The 21234-nt window shown below is 47.7% G+C and overlaps 1 protein-coding gene across 2 annotated transcripts in view; it reads left to right on the forward strand.

Annotated features, from left to right (window-relative positions):
- The window catches only part of ZMYND11 (zinc finger MYND-type containing 11), a 572905-nt gene that overhangs the window by 404707 nt on the left and 146964 nt on the right, over positions 1-21234 (forward strand). Inside the window, exon 14 of one of the 2 annotated variants that reach the window (XM_069211170.1) lies at positions 14713-14763. The exons of the other annotated variant lie outside the window; for it this stretch is intronic. Within the exon in view, the coding sequence (XP_069067271.1) occupies positions 14713-14763 (51 nt within the window). The remainder of the gene's footprint in view (positions 1-14712; positions 14764-21234) is intronic. 2 annotated transcript variants of the gene reach the window in all.

Genomic DNA, 21234 nt, shown 5'->3' on the forward strand with positions numbered 1-21234 from the left:
CCCATTAGCGGTGATCCGGAGAGAGCTACCCCGCTGTTTTTTTTTTTTTTTCATTATTTTTTTTTTTACAGGCTTTTTTTCTGCATTTTTGTTGAATATTTTTCAAAGAGTGTCAAGGATGTCATAGAGAAGGGTGGGATTCAAACTGCATGGTGCCGGTCAGCGCACCATGTTGGTTACGGACCCTCACCTTGTTTGTCTTTGGTGTCTCAGGTGTGACCACAATTCGAAGTTGTGCTCGGACTGCCAGGCGATGGCGCCGAAGGCTTTGAGGGAGCGGTCCCTAAAGCTGCCTGCGGCCTGGCAGGCAACACCGGCAAGTACTGCTCCTCGGAGGTCCTGGTCAAGGAGGAGGTTGCGGGAATGCTCCAGGACCTCCCAAGTCCTCTTTGTTCCACTCAAGGTCTTTGGGACACTCGATCGAGAGGCACAAAAGGAAGATGTCCAAGTGCACTTTGACTTCACTTTGTCCATCGGATCGGCGCTGGTCATACCAACACAACCTTCTCTGGCACCGGTCCTGATTCTCCTGGTGTCGCCGGTGCCCACTGGCGGCGTCTGCTCCATTCTGATCCCAGATGATCTGGAGTAGGAATGCTGTTACATGCTGCCGATTCTGGCACCAACTGCACCCCTGGGTGTCAGATCGTTGCCTGAGCATTATTTTCAACCACCAGGCACAGGGTAAGATTGGGAGGAGTCACTGGACCCTTTAGAACACCAGTTGGAGCCTATTTCATTGGACTGGTATGAGGAAATAGGAGATGCCAGTGGACTTGCGACATCTCTAGGTTCTGGCTTGCTCTCTCCCCTACTGTGGCTACGGAGTAGGGAGCTTGTTATGCAGTGGTGGTGTGGAGAGCAGCAAAGGTCTTTGGTCTCAAACTGCCCTCAGTGGATGTCAAGGCTAACCTTGACAGAGGTGCTTCAGCCTGAGGCTTCCTCTTCTGAACCCTTTTGCCCTTTAATGAGGCACTTACTGATGTTCTGCTGGGAACCTGGTCAAAGCCCAGCATAGGGGTTCCTGGGGACAATTGCCTGCCACCATCATACTGCACCGAGTGACCCTAGTTTCCTAAGCCAACACCCCACCCCTGAGAGCTTGGTAGTCCATGCCTCAACTTCCAATGGCACTTTCTCTTCCGCTCCTCTGGACAGGGAATCCAAGAGGCTGGACCAACTTGGGAAGAAGATGTTTTTTTCCCACCAGCCTGGCATTGAGGATGGTTAACACCTCATGCTTATTGGGCCGTTTCGTGCACACCTCATAGGATATGGTTGCGCAAGTGCTGCCATAGGGCCCGGGCCATACTCACCCAAGCAGTGAAAATGGCAGGGACGCAGCAAGGTTCACCATTAGTTGTGGTCTGCACACAACTAACTTGCTGGGCAGAGTCATTTCGTCGATGGCGGCCTTACAGCACCTTCTGGCCTTTCAGGGGATGTCCAGGCAAACCTTATGGACCTTCCCTTCAATGGGACTCGGTTGTTTGGCGAGAAGGCAGACTTGGGGCTGGAGTGCTTTAAGGACACTCGGGCTACGCGCATGTCCTTGGGGATCTCAGTGACCACCGTCCACAGTCTGCGCCAGCCACCGTCCTGCGCAAACTCCCCAAGCTATGTGAGGACCTGGTTGCAGTGACCCAGAGGATCTGAAATCCAGAAGTCGTCCGCCACCCAGCTCCCGGCAGCTGCAGCCTCCAAGCCCTCCTAGTTTGATTTTGAAGGACCATGCTTGTCCAGTTGGAGGGAGAATGCAACATCATCTCCTCCGCTGGCAGTTCATTACATCGGACACATGGGTCTTACAGATCATTCTTCCCCCAATAACACACGAAGGGAGGTAACACTCTCTCCCTTGGAAATAGGTGTTACATGGCTTGGGAGGGGTAGCCTCCCCAAGCCACCGGTATGCTTTGAAGGGCACATTTCGTACTCTCCCTGCATATACCGTTTTGCGCCAGTCCAAGGACCCCCGGTTCCTGCTTAGGTACGAAGCTGGACAATGGAAAGGGGAGTGACCACTCTCCTGTCTATCACCACTCATGGAGTGGTGCTCAGAGATCCTCCAGGTGGCCACTTGATTCTGCCATCTTAAATCCAAGGTGGGCAGCGGCCCCTGTGAGCATCTGAGTGGCCAGGTCAGGTAGGTGACATTACAGCCCCCTCCTGATAGGTGGTCAGCCTGCTAGGTGACCAGTCCCCCTTTCTGGGCTATTTAGGGTCTCCCTCTTGAGTGGCTCTTCAGATTCGAAATGCAAGATTCCAGCAGGACTCCTCTTTATCGTTTTCTTCATCTTCTGGCCACTGGGTCTGCAACTGGACCCTTCAGAAACCAACAATCTGCAACTTCGGCGACGACTCTGCCCTGCAACATTGTTTCTCCAGCTCCTTCCAGCAACTGCAACATTCCCCTGGCTGTGCATCCTCTGAGGGAGGCATGTCTTCAGCTTGCACAAGAAGTAAGAAGGAATCTCTCTTTGAGTGAAGGAGTCACTCCCCTGAATCCACAAACACCAACTGCAACAACAACCGGCTGCGTGGATCTTCTCTCCTCCGGAGCTGCGTGAATCCTGCCTCACAGGTGGTGGTCTGGAGTGGTCCCCTTGGTCCTCTCTACCAGCTGTCCAACGTGGGAGACAGTAAGCCCTGGCCTCTCCCTGTGCACCGCGACTCTTACAGCCACCAAGGCTGGTTTGTTCCTCCTCTAAGGGATATTTATGATCCGTATCGTCCAGGCCCCAGCAATTCTTCCTGCAACGCACAGTGTCCTGCCTGCTGCTCCAGCGATGTGGGACACTTCTTCAGGTGTGACTCTCCCAGCTGCTGAGGGTCACTCCTGACCCCACTCCTTAGGTTCAGTCCCTTGGACCTTGCTAGTCCTCTTCAGCCTTGCAAAACCTTGTTATCCGACTCTTGCATTTGTCAAGGCTTGTTGGTGATTTTCAATCACCACTGACTGACTGCATTACGACCACCATTGTAGGACATCACTTGCATAGCTTCTGGAACTCCTGTGCTGCACTGCTGACCTTTGTCCACTGCCGACCTGGTCCTGCATCCACAGAAGGGTGGGTAGTGGCTCCTACCACCACTGAACACTCCATCATGAACTGGACTTGGTCCCCTTCCCTAGCAGGTCCTCTTCTGTCATGATCCACCTTTGGGTTCTTCCAGTCTTGTCTGGGTCTTGCACAATCCTTTTCCAAAGTCCGCCTGCTGTTTTTGGGGAAAAACAGGTACTTACCTCTGTTCTCCTGGTCGCTGAGGGTCATTCTGGTACTTACCTCTTGGGGTTCCTCTAGCTCCCCTCTACTGATTCCACTTCATTGGGTGTGGGCCTGCCTTTCACATTACACTTTTTTAGTATATGGTCTGACCCTCCCCTAGGGGCCTCACTATTTGCTATTGCTTTTACCAGTACCTATTGCTTTCTATGCTATTTATTGATTACTAATGTGTGTATATAACAGTGTGTTTACTAACCTCCAGTTGGGGTATTGCCTATACAGTATTTAAGTGTTCGATGGCATGTGTAGATGCAGATACACATGCTGTGCATATATCACCATCTAGTGTTGGGCTCTGAGTGTTACAAGTTGTTTTTCTTCGAACATTATATTTTGAGTCATGAGATCGAGTGGCTCCTCCTCTCTGTGATAGTGCCGTGGGCATCAAGTCCTTTGTTAGATTGTTTTCTTTCCGCCGCTGGGTTCGGACGTGTTCCCTCTTGCTCCAGTAGATCTCTGTTTGGTTATATCTGAACTTCTCTATTTTCCTTCAATGTCGGTATCATTTTTTGAATGCGTTTCTGACTACACTCGATCTGGTTGTAGGGTAGACATCAATTAAACGCCCTTTCGGGCACACGCGCCCTTATCGGGCCTACAGGCTCATGGATCGAACTCCATTTTGATTCTGTCTTCGATGCCACGCTAAGTTCCCCTGCACCGACCAGCATTCCGTGTGCAGCCTCTGCCTCTCTCCGGACCACAAAGAAGAGACTTGCGAGGCGTGTCGATCCTTCTGATCCTAAAAGGCCTTACAAGATTGAAGAGCAAGATGGCTAGAGATGGCATCAAAGTCAGCAGAACAAACGCCATCTTCGGTGAGGAACAGGCACAGACTGCGGTCTCCATCCCAGACTCCGAGTCCCACCACGACTCAGATGGGGACAGCCAAGTTATTCTTTGGGCGCAGTACGTGAGTACACCAGTCCCTTCCCAAAAACAGATTAAAAAGACACAAAATGCCTTGAGTCCACCACTGCTTTCTGGCCATGGTTCGACCCAAAAACAACATATCGTCGACCAATCCTCTGGTTCGGCACCAAAAAAAGGCCAAAACTCACAACACTGAACAGACTGCCACACCTGTTTCGGCATCGAGTTGAAAGATGGAGGCTTCCACTTCAGAACTGAGACGGCTTCATACCACATCAAAACTGAAACACCCAGGTTCCTCTTTGGAGCCGAATCATCTAAGCTCCTCCTTGGGCCGAAAAAACTTTCATCTATGGCTCAAACCACTTTTTCGGCCTGTTTAAAGTATTCCATCACCAAGCTTTCGGAGCATTCATTGGTGGGGAGCAAACAACTTCCATCTTCAGAATAGGAAACAGATGAAACAGACATTAGGCCAATTCTTGAGGTCATGGACCATAAACTTTGGAGAATTCCGATCCAAAAGGGCACAGGGAAGATTATTGCCTCACCTCCTCCTATAACAAAGAGGAAACTGACATTCCAACAAACTTTGGAAACTGGCCCTTCACCTGCGAAGATATTTAAACATAGGGAGAAGCAAAGACTGTGCATCAGCCTTCTCCACCGCTTTCACCTTTTCTTCCCTCATTTTCACCACCTCACACTCCACCACCATCATCCACACAGTTTCCACACAATATTCTCTCTCATCACATATGGGTGATAATACTTAGAACATGGACCCATGGGATTTTTATGATTCTGATCCAAGTCCATCAAATGACCCAGATTTGTATCCCACAAGGCCATCTCCACCTGAAGACACCACGGCCTATAATCAGGTCATTTCCAGGGCAGCTACATACTACAACGTGCACATGCGCTCTGAGCCCATAGAGGAGGATTTCTTGTTCAATACACTTTCCTCTACACATAAGCAATACCAATATTTGCCAGTGTTACCTGGTATGTTAAAACATGCTGACAACAATTTTTAAAAGCCAGCAAAAGCAAGGGTATTAACACCTAGGGTGGACAAAAAATATAAAGCTGCACCATCTGATCCAGTCTTTATATAACAACAACTGCCACCTGATTCCATTGTGGTCAGTGCAGCCAGAAAAAGAGCAGTCAGTCCGTCCACGGGGAATGTTCCTCCCCCTGAAAAGAAAAGCCACAAATTTGATGCAGCAGACAGAAGGATGGCAACTCAAGATGCAAATCAATGGAGAATTGCCAATTCCTAAGCTTTTGTAGCCTGGTACCATAGGGCACAGTGGCACAAGATGCTTGAGTTCCTTCAATACCTCCCTACGGAACATCAGAAAAGAGCTCAGCAGGTAGTGGCAGTAGGACAAGCTATTGCCAACAGTCTGATTAGATCTGCACTAGATGCAGCTGACACTGCAGCTAGGGGAATAAACACTAGTGCCATGATTGGAAAGCATACTTAGTTGTGGTCGTCAGGTTTCAAACCTGAAATACAATGAGTGGTCCTCAATATGCCATTTATTAAACAGCAACTATTTGGACGTGAGGTGGATACCACCATTGAGAAATTAAAAAAGGACTCCAATACTGCGAAGGCCATGGGTGCCCTTTATACAACACTCTTTCGGGGTACTTTTTGCAAGCCCCTGTTCAGAGGAAGTTTCAAACCCCAGACATCAGAGGCCTCTACGTCCCAACAAAACAAGGACAACAATATTATTCCAAAGGATCTTTCAGAGGCTCCTACAGAGGACACAATTTCAGGTCTAGGGGCAAAACCAATTCCACAAGAGGTGACGCCACCTCTTCAAAGCAGTGACTTCCTTTCCATCCCCACACAGCACACATCTCCGGTGGGAGGAAGACTGCAATATTTCCATCATCATTGGCAACAGATAACATCAGATCAGTGGGTACTGTCAATTAGCCACAATGGTTATTGCCTAGAACTCCTCTCCACTCCACCAAACATCTCCCCTGGTTCACACAGGCTTTCTCGAGAACAAATGGTTCTGTTGAAACAAGAGGTAGAATCTCTTCTACTCAAAGGGGCTATAGAGGTAGTTCCGATCCACAAACAAGAGACAGGAGTATATTCTCTATACTTCCTCATACCAAAAAAGGATGGCACTCTCAGACCTGTCCTCGATCTCAGACCTTTCAATCAGTACATTCTCACAGAGCATTTCCACATGGTCACTCTACAAGATGTCATTCCCTTGTTACAAAATCAAAACTACATGACAGCATCAGATCTAAAAGATCGTTTCTTCCACATTTCTATCCATCCAGTACACCGCAAGTACTTAAGGTTTGTGACAGCAGAGAAGCACTATCAATTCAAAGTGTTACCCTTTGGAGTAACAACACCACCAAGGGTATTCACAGAATGTCTATCAGTGGTTACCGCATACCTCAGAAGACAGCACATACATGTCTTCCCCTATCTAGACGACTGGCTCATAAAAGCCAGCACCATTCAAACCTGCCAACAACGCACACAATACGCAATCAATACCCTACACAGGCTAGGGTTCACAATCAATTACCAGAAATCTCACCTTCAGACAGCTCAAATTCAACCATATCTAGGAGCGGTTCTGAAAACTCAGTCAGCATTAGCCTACCCAAATTCACAACAAATTCAAGTGTTTCACACACTCATATCTCAATTACAATTCAATCAAACTTACACAGTAAGGTTTATCATGAAGCTATTCGGAATGATGGCATCATGCATAGCAACAGTGCCCAATGCACGTCTAAACATGAGACCCCTACAACATTGTCTCTCACAACAATGGTCTCAGGTACAGGGTCAACTTCATGATCTATTGTTGTTGGACTGCCAGACTTAGAATGCTCTGCAATGGTGGAATCACACCAACTTATCAAACGGGTGGCCATTTCAGGACCTAGTGCCACAAACCATAATCACCACAGAGGCATCAATGACAGGTTGGGGAGCCCATCTCAACAGTCTTGCCATGCAGGCAGAATGGGACTCAGTTCAGCAGACTTACCACAAAAACCACTTGGAATTGCTAGCACTGTTCCTAGCACTCAAAGCATTCCAGCCACAGCTCACGCACAAGACAGTGTTAGTAAGAACAGACAACATGACAACAATGGACTATCTGCAGAAACAGGAAGGAACACACTCATCCCAATTGTCCCTTCTAGCACAAACAATTTGGAAATGGGCGATTCACAATTGCATTCAACTATTAATGGAGTATATCCCACGGATACACAACTAACTAGCGGACCTCTTAAGCAGAATGCAGTAACAAATACACACCTGGGAGATTCACCCACAAGTAATTCAACAGTACTTTCACATGTGGGGAACACCAAACATAGACCTCTTCGCAACAAGCGAAAACGCAAAATGCCCAAACATCTCTTCCAGGTACCCACACTCTCTATCAAAGGGCAATGCTCTATGGATCCATTGGTCAGGGATATTTGCTTACGCTTTTCCCCCTCTCCTACTAATTCCATTTCTGGTCAACAAAATACGTCACACCTCTGTCACTGTGATACTCGTAGCTCCCACGTGGGCACCTCAACACTGGTACACAACACTATTGGATCTGTCTGTAGTACCACATCACAAACTTCCAAACAGACCAGATCTGTTGACTCAGAACAAAGCTCAAATCAGGCATCCCAATCCCAGTGTGCTCAACCCGGTGATTTGGCTCCTGAGGTCATAGAATTTGGATATCTACAGCTTCCATCAGAATGTATGGACATTCGAAAAGAAGAACGTACACCTGCAACCAGAAAATGCTATGCAGCTAAATGGCAACGTTTTGCACATTACTGTCAACCTAAGAACATTGATCCACTTAAAGCATCAGTACAGGATATTGTTTGCTATTTGTTTCACTTACAAAAGGCAAATCTAGCATATTCATCTATTATAATTCATTTAACAGCAAATACCAGCTTACCTTCAAGACACACAGCATACTTCTCTGTTTAGAATACCTGTCAGAAAAGCTTTTATGGAAGGCCTTAAAAGAATTATTCCACCTAGAGCTCCACCAGCTCCTGCATGGAATCTTAACATTGTGCTCACAAGGCTTATGGGTCCACCATTTGAACCTATGCATTCTTGCGCTCTTTAATTTCTCTCATGGAAAGTTGCTTTCCTGGTAACAGTCTTTGTGGAGAGTAAGTGGAATTCAAGCATTCACTTTAGAAGGAGCTTCAATGGCATTTTTCGGAAATATACCAACGGAAGGCATATGTAAAGCAGCCACATGGTCCACAGCGCCCACATTTATTAAACACTGCTGTGTGGATGTGTTATCTTGCCAACAAGCAAATGTTGGTGCTTAAAACACTATTTCAAACTACTCCAACTCCCACAGGCTAGCCCCCGCTTACTTAGGAGGGGACTGCTTTTCAGTCTATGCACTGCATGTGTATCTGCAGCTACACGCCATTGAACGGAAAATGTCACTTACCCAGTGTACATCTATTTGTGGCATGTAGTGCTGCAGATTCACATGCGCCCTTCCTCCTCCCCGGAAGCTTGAAGCTGTTGTGGTACTTTATTAGTTAAATATGTCTGTACATTGCATGGACATCTTCTTTACCTACTGTGTATCTGTACATATACAATTCTTCACTCCTTACTTTACCCTCCTATTGGAAAACAATCCAACAAAGGACTCAATGCCCATGCGCACTATCACCGAAAGGAGGAGTCACTCGATCTCGTGACTCGAAAAAGCTTCTTTGAAGAAAAACAACTTGTAACACTCCGAGCCCGACACTAGATGGCGAAATATGCGCACCATGTGAATCTGCAGCACTACAAGCCACAAAGGGATGTACACTGGGTAAGTGACATTTTCCATTTGTGTTACTATAAAAAAGTACCTTTATTTTTGTAACACAGTGTGGTTCTTTAATGTGTGTAAGTGCTGTGTGACTGTAGTGGTAACGCATGACCTTTGCATGTCTCCTAGATAAGTCTTGGTTGCTCATCCAGAGCTACTTCTGGAGAGCCCTGGCTTCCTAGACACTGCCTACACTTCACTGATAGGGGATACCTGGACATGGTATAAGGTGATAACACCATAGGTGCTCACCACACACCAGGCCAGCTTCCTACAAGCACCACCCCAATAATAGTGTAATTTACAGAATGTCGAATGGTTTGTTGCTATAACACATTTCAGTAATACTTTATCACTACCACTTTTAATGACATTTCAACACATTTAGCGATAAATGTGTAGGAACGTCACTCTTTTTGGCATGCCTACCGACACTTGTTGCTTGTTTATCAGTGTGTTTAGACTGTTTTCACAGGGATCCTGCTAACCAGGACCCCAGTGATTGTTCTCTCTCCTCTAAATTTGGCTGCTGTTCTACCCTTTACACCCCGCAATTGGCATACTGGTGTACCCCTGTAAGTCCATAGTATATGGTACTTAGGTACCCAGAGCATTGGTACACCAGAGGTCCCCCGTGGGCTGCAGCATGTATTATGCCACCCATGGGAGCCCATGCAAACTGTGTCTGCAGGTCTGCCATTGCAGCCTGGGTGATAAGGTGCATGCACACTTTCACTGTTGGTCACTGCAAGTCACCCCTGTAGTAGGCCTTCCTGGCCCAGAGGACAGAGTGGAAGTTCCTGTATGTGAGGGCACCCCTGAATGAGCAGGGCTGCCCAGACGAACTCCAGTTTCAATGCACTAGACTTCGTATGCCATTTCACCCATGTACTGGTCACTCCGAACCTAGGCATGTTTTGTATCACACATGTCAGAATCACACCCCAGTACTAATGCCAGTATTGGTGGCATGATGCTATGCACTCTGGAGGCTCCATAGAGACCCCACTAGTATTGCTCCTACCAGTCTTCCAGGAAACACGGGCAGCCCACGCTTCTGCAGCCTCTTAGACAGGTTTCTAAGGCAGAACAAAGGATTTTCTTTGGGAGAGGGGGTGCAATTGGAAATAGGTGTTACAGGGCTGGGGAGGGATAGCCTCCCCACGCTACCACCTTGCTTTGAAGGGCACATTTGATGCACTCCTTGCATATCCTGTTTGCACCAGTCCAGGGACCCCCCCGGTCTCTGCTCTGGTGTGACACCAAAGGAAAGGAAAGGGGAGTGACCACTCCCCTGTCCATCACCACCCCAAGGGTGGTGCCAAGAGCTCCTCTTGGTGGCCACTTGATTCTGCCATCTTGAAAACAAACAAGATGTTCAGAGGCCCCTGGGAGCATCTGGTTGGTCAGGACAGGTGACTGACATCAGTGACACCCTCTGATATGTGGTCTCACTGCAAAGCGGCCAAGCCCCCTGTTAGGGATATTTAGGGACTTCCTTGTGGGTGAGTCCCTAGATTAGACCTGCAAGACTCCACCAGGACTCCACTACATCGACCTCTTCTGATCCTTGCCACGAGGACCGCTGCTGGACTTCACAGGAACCACACAGGCCTGCAAATCCCCAGACGACCTTGCCTTGCAACATCGTTTCTCTGGCTCCTTCCAGCAATTGCAACATTTCCATGGCTGTGCATCCTCTGGAATCGGCAAGACTTCAGCTGCACCAAAGAATCAGGAAGGAATCGCCCTTGGAGTGAAAGAGTCACTCCCCTGTATCCGCAGGCACCTAAAGCAACAATGTATGGCAGCTGGGATCACACAGGTGGTGGTTCTGAGTGGTCCCCTTGGTCCTCTCTGCCTTCTCACCGACTTGAGAGAAGGTGAGCCCTTGCCTCTCCTTGCAGGACAGAACTCCTGTGCACCGCGACTCTTGCAGCAGCCAAGGCTTGTTGACTTCTGCTCAAAGGGATCTTCAGTCTCTAGGTAGCCCTGGCCTCCAACACTTTATCCTTGCAAGGACAGTCATTCCTTTGCTGCTCCAGCGACGGGGGACTCCTCTCCAGGTGTGCTGATTGGCCTGACTGCAAGGGTTGAGCACCCTGGAACTTGCTGGTCCTCTTCTGCTCTGCAAATCCTCTTTTGCCCAGATTTGCCTTTGCCAGGGCTTGTTGGAGGCCCTCCTGACCGACTGCAGTCCGGCGACTGGCGTGGGACAGCTTCTGCACAACTTCAGGGACCTCTCTTCAGCTTCTGGACATCAAAGCTGGCTGTCATCATCCACTGCAGACCTGGATCTTCATCCACAAAAGGATGGGTAGTGGCATGGACTGGACTCTGTCCCCTTCTTTTTGAAGGTCCTTTTCTCCCGGAATCCAACATTGGGTTCCACTGAACTGGTCCTGTTCTTGCAAAGTTCCTTTTCCAAGTCTCCTTGTTAAGCCTGGTAACTTACCTCTGCTCTTCTGTTCGCGGGGGGTCATCTAAGTACTCGCCTCTTGGGGTCCCGAGTTCTCCCAGCTCCCTTCTAACTACTCCACATCCTTGGGTGGGGGACCTAACTTTGCATTCCACTATTTTAGTATATAGTTTGGCCCCCCTATAGGGCCCTAACTATTTTCTGCTATTTCTTGACAATGCTTGTTATTTTTCTATGCTAATTCCTAATACTTAGGGTGTATATAGTGTGTATTTACCTCCAGTTGGGGGACTGACCATAAGTACTCTAGTTCCGTGTTTCTGTAATAAAATACCTTTATTTTTGCCACACTGTGTGGTTTCTTTCATGTGAGATAAGTTACTATGTGACTGCTGTGGTATTGCAGGTGCTTTACACTCCTCCTAAATAAGTCTTGGCTGGCTTCTCACCACAGCTACCACTAGGAGCCCTGGCTTCCTGGACGCTGTCTCACTAACTAACTAACTAACAGGGTTTGCCTGGAACTGGTATAAGGTGCAAACACCATAGGTGTCTACCACACACCAGGCCAGTTTCCTTCAAAATGTGCAAGCTTTGTTTTTGTCTCTCTTTCTGCAATGATTGGTGTAAAATTAGCAGGAGCTGTTTGTTTCTGCTCTAGTACTAATAGGCACAGAATACAGAACTTTTCTCTGAATGCAAAAATCGTGTTCAGTGCACTGAAAACAACTTTACACAAAACTTTCCAAATATTCTAAATGACCTCCAAAGTAGTAGTTCCATGAATGACAAATCAGATATGAGTGCACAGCTATTCTACATTTTTGTAATAATGACCTATCCAGGTACTGTAATCATCCCTTTTAGGTCGGGTTTGAAAGCGCAGCTGTGTGGATGACACATTTTTAGCAATTCTTTAAAATACACATAGAGAGGGCTTTGGCTTGGCTTCAGACAGAGGAGTATTATTCTCTCTCTCCTCGCTGTTCTTAGCTGGCAATATATCATTCTGCCTTCCTGGAAATGCTTCCATTATAATGCAGACGGGATTATTCTGATTGTGAAAAATAAACTCAACTGTTTTTTCTCCTGTATGCTTTGTTCCCCGGGAGAAATATGTTTGCAACTTTTTCTCAGCATTCGCAAAGCCAGAAGATCAGGCTTTAATTTGATAAACGATATTTGTGCATAGAATGCATGCAGACAGCATATATGAATACCCGCCTGTGTTTATATTTATTAGCACATTAAAGACCGACCTGTTGGCTTTGCCAGTGGTTGTTTTGTGCGTTTGTGTATGTGAGTTTTTGTTTGGGGTGAAGTTTGTGGATGGTGCAGTGAGTTTGTATGTGGATTGATAGGATGGAGAGCTGTGTGGGGTAGCTGGACTTGAAATGTGTACATTGGGAAATGGTGAGTGAGTGAACAGTTTGTAGAATGTGTTTGGATATGTCACCCACCAGCACCCACACACTTCATAGTGCTCCTTCTCCCACATTGATCCTCTAATACTGTCTTGCCTTACAGAGTTCAAAGATCTTCATTTCTCTGCACGTACCACTCTTCCCTGCTTTAAGGTGCCCGTTGTGTCATTCTACCTTAAATTAATGTCACAAAGTGACTAGACTCCTGCAGTAGCCCGCCAAAATATCCAGTAAACCTAATAATCTTAATAGCTCAACTGCCCCTTGTTGTAAGGAGAATCTTTACCAATGTTAGTCAGCTGTAAAGTGAGCTGTACTTTGGACTCTGGGACGTTTCGTATCGACCTACAATCGTGGCCCAAGAGAATAACTCTCTAAAGGTAATCCTCGTGATATGGCGCCAGCTGACACCTACGAGTTAAGTGACCGAAAAGTTCACTTTGGCCCCACATGTCAGTGCTGAGGGACTCACTTTATGGCTAGGACAGATTAAGGGTTCTGACTGTTTTGTATCTCGTATTACCAATCCCTCCACAGTCCACCTCGATGAGGGGAGGGGGCGTAGAGGTGACACATAGGGGTGACACGTTCAGCCACTGTCAATTAGGTTGCTGCTGCCCAGCTTGGAGAGCGCTTTTGGCTTAAAGTCAGGACTACTTGTGTTGCACAGTTCTGCCCTCCGTTTGAAGTATGTAGAATTCAAAGTGCACCCGTTTTTTCTCGAGCAAGCCTCACTAACCCAAATAAATCTAAAGCAGAAATGTGCATATATTAATATACAGGAGTTTAGGATCGATGTATTTGCTTCTTCAGTCAGTTTCACTCCATTTTTACTTCAACATATTTGCTTGCAATGATCACATGCTTCAGCAGAATGCGTGCAAAAACAGATCCATGAATTAATATGCTTTAACAATATGATTTATTATTAATATACTGCAACCGAAATGCACAGCTAGCAGAATTATATGTCAAATATGAGAACATGAACTGAGAATATTTTAGTCACCAAGGACGAGTTTCTCTCAATCCACGGGTGTGTTAATTCATATGGATCCACTGAAGAAGTGGAGAAGTGTGGCACAATGGTTAGAGCGGCAGACCCTAAAGCAGAGATCTGGCTCAAGACCAGGGTTCAAGTCCCGCTTCGGCAGGTCTTGGGCTCAATTCCCTTGGACCAGATAATTCTTGCCTCGGTGCCTAATCTAATTAATGGGTCCCACTCTGCAACTCTGGGCAATAGCTTGCTTAATCTCCACAACGGCCCCAACAGCGCTTGGATGCCTGGCACCTCACAGGGAAAAGCCAGGAGGGGTTCCATAGCGGTATGAGTACAGCGCCTTGAGACCCTAACGGGTGAGTAGTGCGCTATACAAGTGCAAATTTACATTTACAAGTGAAACAAAACTACAGCTTCCAGAATGCATTATGTTGGGAAATTAATCCTTGCAGTGGAACGTGCGCCCTTGGTGACATAATGTCATTAAGAATCCTTATTTAATGGGAACGTTGTTAATATTAATTTTGTTTTAGTTTTTTTTTTTTTTTTTTTTACATCTCAGTGCCGGTCACAGACCCTGCCCACTTGCTTCTACATTCAGTAAGGCTGCTGATTGGGTTGGCTCGTCTGTTGCCTAGATCTGTGTAACTAGAAGTTATGAGTTTAAATACTGGACATGGTTGGCTCGACCTTTCATCATTAAAGGGTCAATGAGTTTTGAGTTGTTCGTTTCTAATCCCAAAATAATTCAAGATCTAAATATGAGTTTAGTCTGCACTTTATAAATGGTTGATATGGTACATCTGTTGTCTTACAGATTGACAAAGAGGAACAGGAGCAGAGCTGTGCGAGTAAGGAAGAGGAGCAGGTCTGTAAAAGGGAGAGTTCTTAGAAAACAGCAGATATGCGTCTTAGGGAGGAGATGTACACCTGACAGATAAGCCTTTGTTTGAGAGGAAGTCTGGAGTGATGCAGAGTGCGGATGGGTGGGGTTTGAGTTTTGAGTAAGGCGTTTAAACAAAGCTGTGAGTGACCTCAGCTCTCTGAAGTAGGACAAAAAGGGTGGAATACAGCTGCAATGGAATAGATGAGCAGTAATGTGGACGTTTATAAAAATTCTACTTGTGCAAGGAACGGGATGCTTCAATAATCTACCCGTCCTGTGTTAAAATCTGCTTGTCCCATTTGGTGCCATGAAATGAGGTGACAATTTATAGCAATGTTTAGAGTTCTGATAAAATCCCCTCATTTTATGTCCGAGTTTGGATTCCATCTAGCAACTGATAATGTCACTTTTCTGAAAATAGTGAACTCTGAGCATGCCAGAGTTTTTTTTTTTTATCCCAAATCTTTAAATAGTCGTGAACTCTGTTTGTGAATGAGCTCTGTTTAGCCCAACGTTTTGATCACATTATGCCAGCACTTTTGCAAAGCCTGAGATCTGATTATTGCTAATGTCAGGAAACATAATTGTTGTACTTGTACCATTATTTCATCCTTGTTCGAATTGGGGTCTCTGGTTGGCACTCTGTCCAAGCAGGAACCCTCACTGTAGTCAGGATAAGGGAGATACACAGCTCAGATAACCCCTGCTAACCCCTTGGTAGCTTGGCACAAGCAGTCAGGCTTATCTCAGAGGCAATGTGTAAAGTATTTGTACCAACACACACAGCAGCACAGTGAAAACACCACAGAAGTGACACAATACCAGTTTAGACAAATAGTCACTAATTATCTAAATTAAACAAGACCAAAATGACAAGCATCCAACATACACAGGCAAAGTTATGAATTTTTAACTTAAAAAGAGTCTTAATGCATAGACATCAATGGATGTGTTGTTTTTGCAAAAGGTACCTGGTTTGCGTAAAAAATAAAGCCGCACGGGCAAGAGTGCGTCACAAAAGTCAGCGATGTGTCGATCCCTGACTCGCAAGTAAAGCCTTGCGTTGTTTCTTCTCTGGTCTGGTAGACATTGTGTTGTTTTTCTCTCCCTCAGAAGAGCGATGTTTTGATTTGAGGACAGGCAACCCCTGGTTTGCGCAGGTTCACTGTGGTTTTGTTGCCCAGTGACAATGCATGCAAAATCCTGGTGCACGGTGGTGAAGAGCTGCGCTGCCTGGGTGCTGCCTCAATTTTTAGCAGCCGAAAGCAAGTGTTGCGTTGATTTCCCAGCCATGATGAAGATTGTGCGTCAATTTTTCAGCACCAAAGAAGGTGCTGTGTCGATTTTTCTCCAGCACAGCTCCTGTGCGTGGATTTTAATCTTGGTTCCACCAGCTTCTCCTTTCAAGGGCCCAGTGACTGGATTGGGCACCACTTGGCAGGGTAGAAGTCCTAGCAAGAAAGTACAGGTGCTGGCAGAGGAAGTCATTGAGGGCCCTGAGACTTCAGAACAGAGGGCAAGCTCAGTCCAGGCCATTGGTGACACTTCATAAACAAGAAAATACAGCAAAGTCCAGTCTTTGTCCTTGCATAAGCAGAGTTAGCAACTGCAGGCCAACCCAGCTAAGCACACTCACAGGCAAAGAGGCAGTACTCTTCCTCCCGCTCTTCTCCTTGGCAGAGGTTCCTCTTGATCCAGAAGTAATCTAAAAGTGTTGGATTTTGAGTCCATTACTTATACCCCTTTCTGCCTTTGAAGTAGGCGAACTTCTGAGGAAAGTCTCTGTTGTTCACAAGATCATGCCTTGTCCTGGCCAGGCCCCAGACACACACCAGGGAGTTGGAGACTGCATTGTGTGAGGACAGGCAAAGCCCTTTCAGGTGCATGTGTCAGCTCCTCCCTCCCCACTCTAGCCCAGGAGACTCATCAGAATATGCAGGCTACACCCGAGCTCCCTTTGTGTCACTGTCTGGAGGAAATTCAGAAACAGCCTGTAGGAAAGTAGCCTTTTTCTACCTTGGTTACCCCACTTTTGACCTGTTTGTCAGTGTGTTCACTGTGATCCTGCTAACCAGGAACCCAGTGACTGTGCTCTCTCCTCTAAATTTAGTTGCTAGTAACTTTTTATCCCCACAATTGGCATACTGGTGCCCCCATGTAAGTCTCTGTGTACCTAGGGCATTGGGGTTCCAGGGGATCCCTATGGGCTGCAGCAGTTATTCTGCCACCCAAAGGGAGCCCAGGCAAATTGTTCTGCAGGCCTGACATTGAAGTCTGTGTGAACCAGGTGCATGCACCCGGTTTCACTATAGGTCACTGCACCAGGTCACTGTAAGTCACCCCTATGGTAGGCTCTCTCAGCCCAGAGGGCAGGGTGCAAGTACCTGTGTGTGTGAGGGCACCCCTGCACTAGCAGAAGTGCCCCAACGAACTCCAGCTCCATTTTATTGGACTTCGTGAGTGAAGGGATGCCATTTTATGTGTGTATTGGACATAGGTCACAATCTATGTGCAGCTACATAATGGTAACTCCAAACCTGGGCATGTTTGATCGGGACATGTCGGAATCATACCCCAATACTGTTCCAAGTATTGGAAGTATGATTCCATGCACTCTGGGGGTTTCTTAGAGGGCCCCCAGCATTGCTAACACCAGTCTTACAGAGTTTTCCGGTCAGCCCAGCTGCTGTCACTCCCTAGACAGGTTTCTGCCCTCCTGCTGCTTGATCTGATCAAGCCCAGGAAGGCAGAACAAAGGATTTCCTTTGGGAGAGGGAGGTAACACCCTCTCCCTTTGGAAATAGGTGTGACGGGAAACGCCCTGAAGGCTGACTCCGGAACAACGAAGTCGTGGGCAGCGAAAGTGGAACTACGCTTTCATTAACCACAACTTCGTTGTTTTGTGCCTTAACCACGGTGTGCTGAACAACGCACATGCGTGGTGTAGGAAAGTACCATCTTGCCTGGCATGTTACCCCCATTTTCACTGTATGTATGTATGTATGTATGTATGTTTTAGCCCCTGTGTCACTGGGATCCTGCTAGGCAGGACTTCAGTGCTCATAGTATGTGCCCTGTATGTGTTCCCTGTGTGGTGCCTAACTGTATCACTGAGGCTCTGCTAACCAGAACCTCAGTGTTTATGCTCTCTCTGCTTTCTAAGTTTGTCATTGTAGGCTAGTGACTAAATTTACCAATTCTCATTGGCACACTGGTACAGCCATATAATTCCCTTGTATATGATACTTAGGTACCCAGGGTTTTGGGGTTCCAGGAGGTCCCTACGGGCTGCAGCATTTCTTTTGCCACCCATAGGGACCTCAGACAATTCTTACACAGGCCTGCCACTGCAGCCTGAGTGAAATAACGTCCACGTTATTTCACAGCCATTTTTCACTGCACATAAGTAACTTTTAAGTCACCTATATGTCTAACCTTCACCTGGTGAAGGTTGGGTGCCAAGTTACTTAGTGTGTGGGCACCCTGGCACTAGCCAAGGTGCCCCCACATCGTTCAGGGCAAATTCCACGGACTTTGTGAGTGCGGGGACACCATTACACGTGTGCACTATACATAGATCACTACCTATGTATAGCCTCACAATGGTAACTCCGAACATGGCCATGTAACATGTTTAAGATCATGGAATTGTCACCCCAATACCATTCTGGTATTGGGGGTGACAATTCCATGATCCCCTGGGACTCTAGGACAGAACCCAGGTACTGCCAAACTGCCTTTCCGGGGTTTCCACTGCAGCTGCTGCTCCTGCCAACCCCTCAGACAGGATTCTGCCCTCCTGGGGTCCAGGCAGCCCTGGCCCAGGAAGGCAGAACAAAGGATTTCCTCTGAGAGAGGGTGTTACACCCTCTCCCTTTGGAAATAGGTGTGAAAGGCTGGGGAGGAGTAGCCTCCCCCAGCCTCTGGAAATGCTTTGATGGGCACAGATGGTGCCCATCTCTGCATAAGCCAGTCTACACCGGTTCAGGGATCCCCCAACCCTGCTCTGGCGCGAAACTGGACAAAGGAAAGGGGAGTGACCACTCCCCTGACCAGTACTTCCCAGGGGAGGTGCCCAGAGCTCCTCCATTGTGTCCCAGACCTGTGCCATCTTGGATTCAGAGGTGTTGGGGGCACACTGGACTGCTCTGAGTGGCCAGTGCCAGCAGGTGACGTCAGAGACCCCCTCTGATAGGCTCTTACCTTTCTTGGTAGCCAGTCCTCTTTTCTCAGTAGCCAAACCTCCTTTTCTGGCTATTTAGGGTCTCTCCTCTGGGGTATTCGGCAGATAACGAATGCAAGAGCTCACCAGAGTTCCTCTGCATCTCCCTCTTCGACTTCTACCAAGGATCGACCGCTGACTGCTCCAGGACGCCTGCAAAACCGCAACAAAGCAAGACGACTACCAGCAACATTATAGTGCCTCATCCTGCCGGCTTTCTCAACTGTTTCCTGGTGGTGCATGCTCTGGGGGTCACCTGCCTTCACCCTGCACTGGAAGCCAAGAAGAAATCTCCAGTGGGTCGACGTAATCTTCCCCCTGCTAATGCAGGCACCAAAAGACTGCATCGCCGGTCCTCTGGGTCCCCTCTCATCCTGACGAGCGTGGTCCCTGGAACACAGGAACTCTATCTAAGTGACTCCCACAGTCCAGTGATCCTTCAGTCCAAGTTTGGTGGAGGTAAGTCCTTGCCTCCCCACGTTAGACTGCAAACCTGTGTACTGCGTCATTTGCAGCTGCTCCGGTTCCTGTGCACTCTTCCAGGATTTCCTTTGTGCACAGCCTAGCCTGGGTCCCCAGCACTCCGTCCTGCAATGCTCAACCCTCTGAGTTGGCCTCTGGCGTCGTGGGACCCTCCTTTGTGACTCTGAGCCAGCTCCGGTTCACAATTCTTCCAAGTGCATTTTCTGTGCCTGTTCTGCGGGTGCTGTCTGCTTCTGTGGGGCTCTCTGAGTTGCTGAGCACCCCCTCTGTCTCCTCCTCAAAGGGGCGACACCCTGGTCCTTCCTGGTCCCCAGCAGCACCCAAAAACATCTACCGCGACCCTTGCAGCTAGCAAGGCTTGTTTGCGGTATTTCTGCGTGGGAACACTTCTGCAACCTTCATCGCAACGTGGGACATCTTCCATCCAAAGGAGAAGTTCCTAGTCCTCTTCGTTGTTGCAGAACTCCAAGCTTCTTCCACCACGAAGGCAGCTTCCTTGCATCTTCATCCGGGGTTTTCTGGGCTCCTCCCCCCCCCCCCACCCCCCCCCCCCCCCCCCCCCCAAACACTATCGCGACTCTTGGTCTTGGTCCCCTTGCCTTGCAGGTCCCCAGGTCCAGGAATCCACCTTCAGTGCCTTGCTGGTGTTTGTTGTCCTTGCAGAATCTCCCCATCACGACTATTGTGCTCTTTTGGGGTAGTAGGTGTACTTAACTCCTACTTTTCAGGGTCTTGGGGTGGGGTATAGGTCTGGGGTCCATTCGTGATTTGCATTCCACTTTTGGAGTATATGGTTTGTGTTACCCCTAGACCTATGTTCACCTATTGCAACCTATTGTAATTCTACACTGTTTGCATTACTTTTCTGACTTTTACTTACCTGTTTTGGGTTTGTGTACATATAACTTGTGTATATTACTTACCTTATTACTGAGGGCACTCACTGAAATACTTGTGGCATATTGTCATAAAAATAAAGTACCTTTATTTTTAGTAACTCTGAGTATTGTGTTTTCTTATGATATTGTGCATATGTTATAAGTGGTATAGTAGGAGCTTTGCATGTCTCCTAGTTCAGCCTAAGCTGCTTTGCCATAGCTACCTTCTATCAGCCTAAGCTGCTAGAAACACCTCTATTCTACTAATAAGGGATAACTGGACCTGGCACAGGGTGTAAGTACCACAGGGTACCCACTATAAGCCAGGCCAGCCTCTTACACGTGGTTAAGGCACAAACAAGGGAGTCGGCTGAGGAGGATGACACAACGAGTCAGGTAAGTGGGGCGGGGGTTGGGGTTTTAGTTTTAGGGGTGGGGTGGTGGGTTTGGGGTTTTTGTTTTAGGGGCAGGTTGGGGGGTCGGGGTATTTTTAGTTTTAGGGGCGGGGTTGGGGTGTCGGGGTTTTAGTTTTAGGGGCAGGTTGGGGGATCGGGGTATTTTTAGTTTTAGGGGCGGGGTTGGGGTTTTAGTTTTAGGGGTGGGGGTTGGGGTATTTTTAGTTTAATTTTCAGGGGTCGGGGTATTTTTAGTTATGGGGTGGGGTGGGGGGTTGGGGTTTTAGGTTTAGGGGCAGGGGTGGGGGGTCGGTATTTTTAGCTTTAGCGGCGGGGTGGGGGGTTGAGGTTTTAGTTTTAGGGGCGGGTGGGGGGTTGGGGTTTTAGTTTTACGGGCGGGGGTGGGGGGTTGGGGTATTTTTAGGTTTAGGGGCGGGGGTTCGGGTTTTAGTTTTAGGGGCAGGGGTGGGGGTCA

The sequence above is a fragment of the Pleurodeles waltl genome, chromosome 10, assembly GCF_031143425.1.
Source record: "Pleurodeles waltl isolate 20211129_DDA chromosome 10, aPleWal1.hap1.20221129, whole genome shotgun sequence".
NCBI lineage: Eukaryota > Metazoa > Chordata > Amphibia > Caudata > Salamandridae > Pleurodeles > Pleurodeles waltl.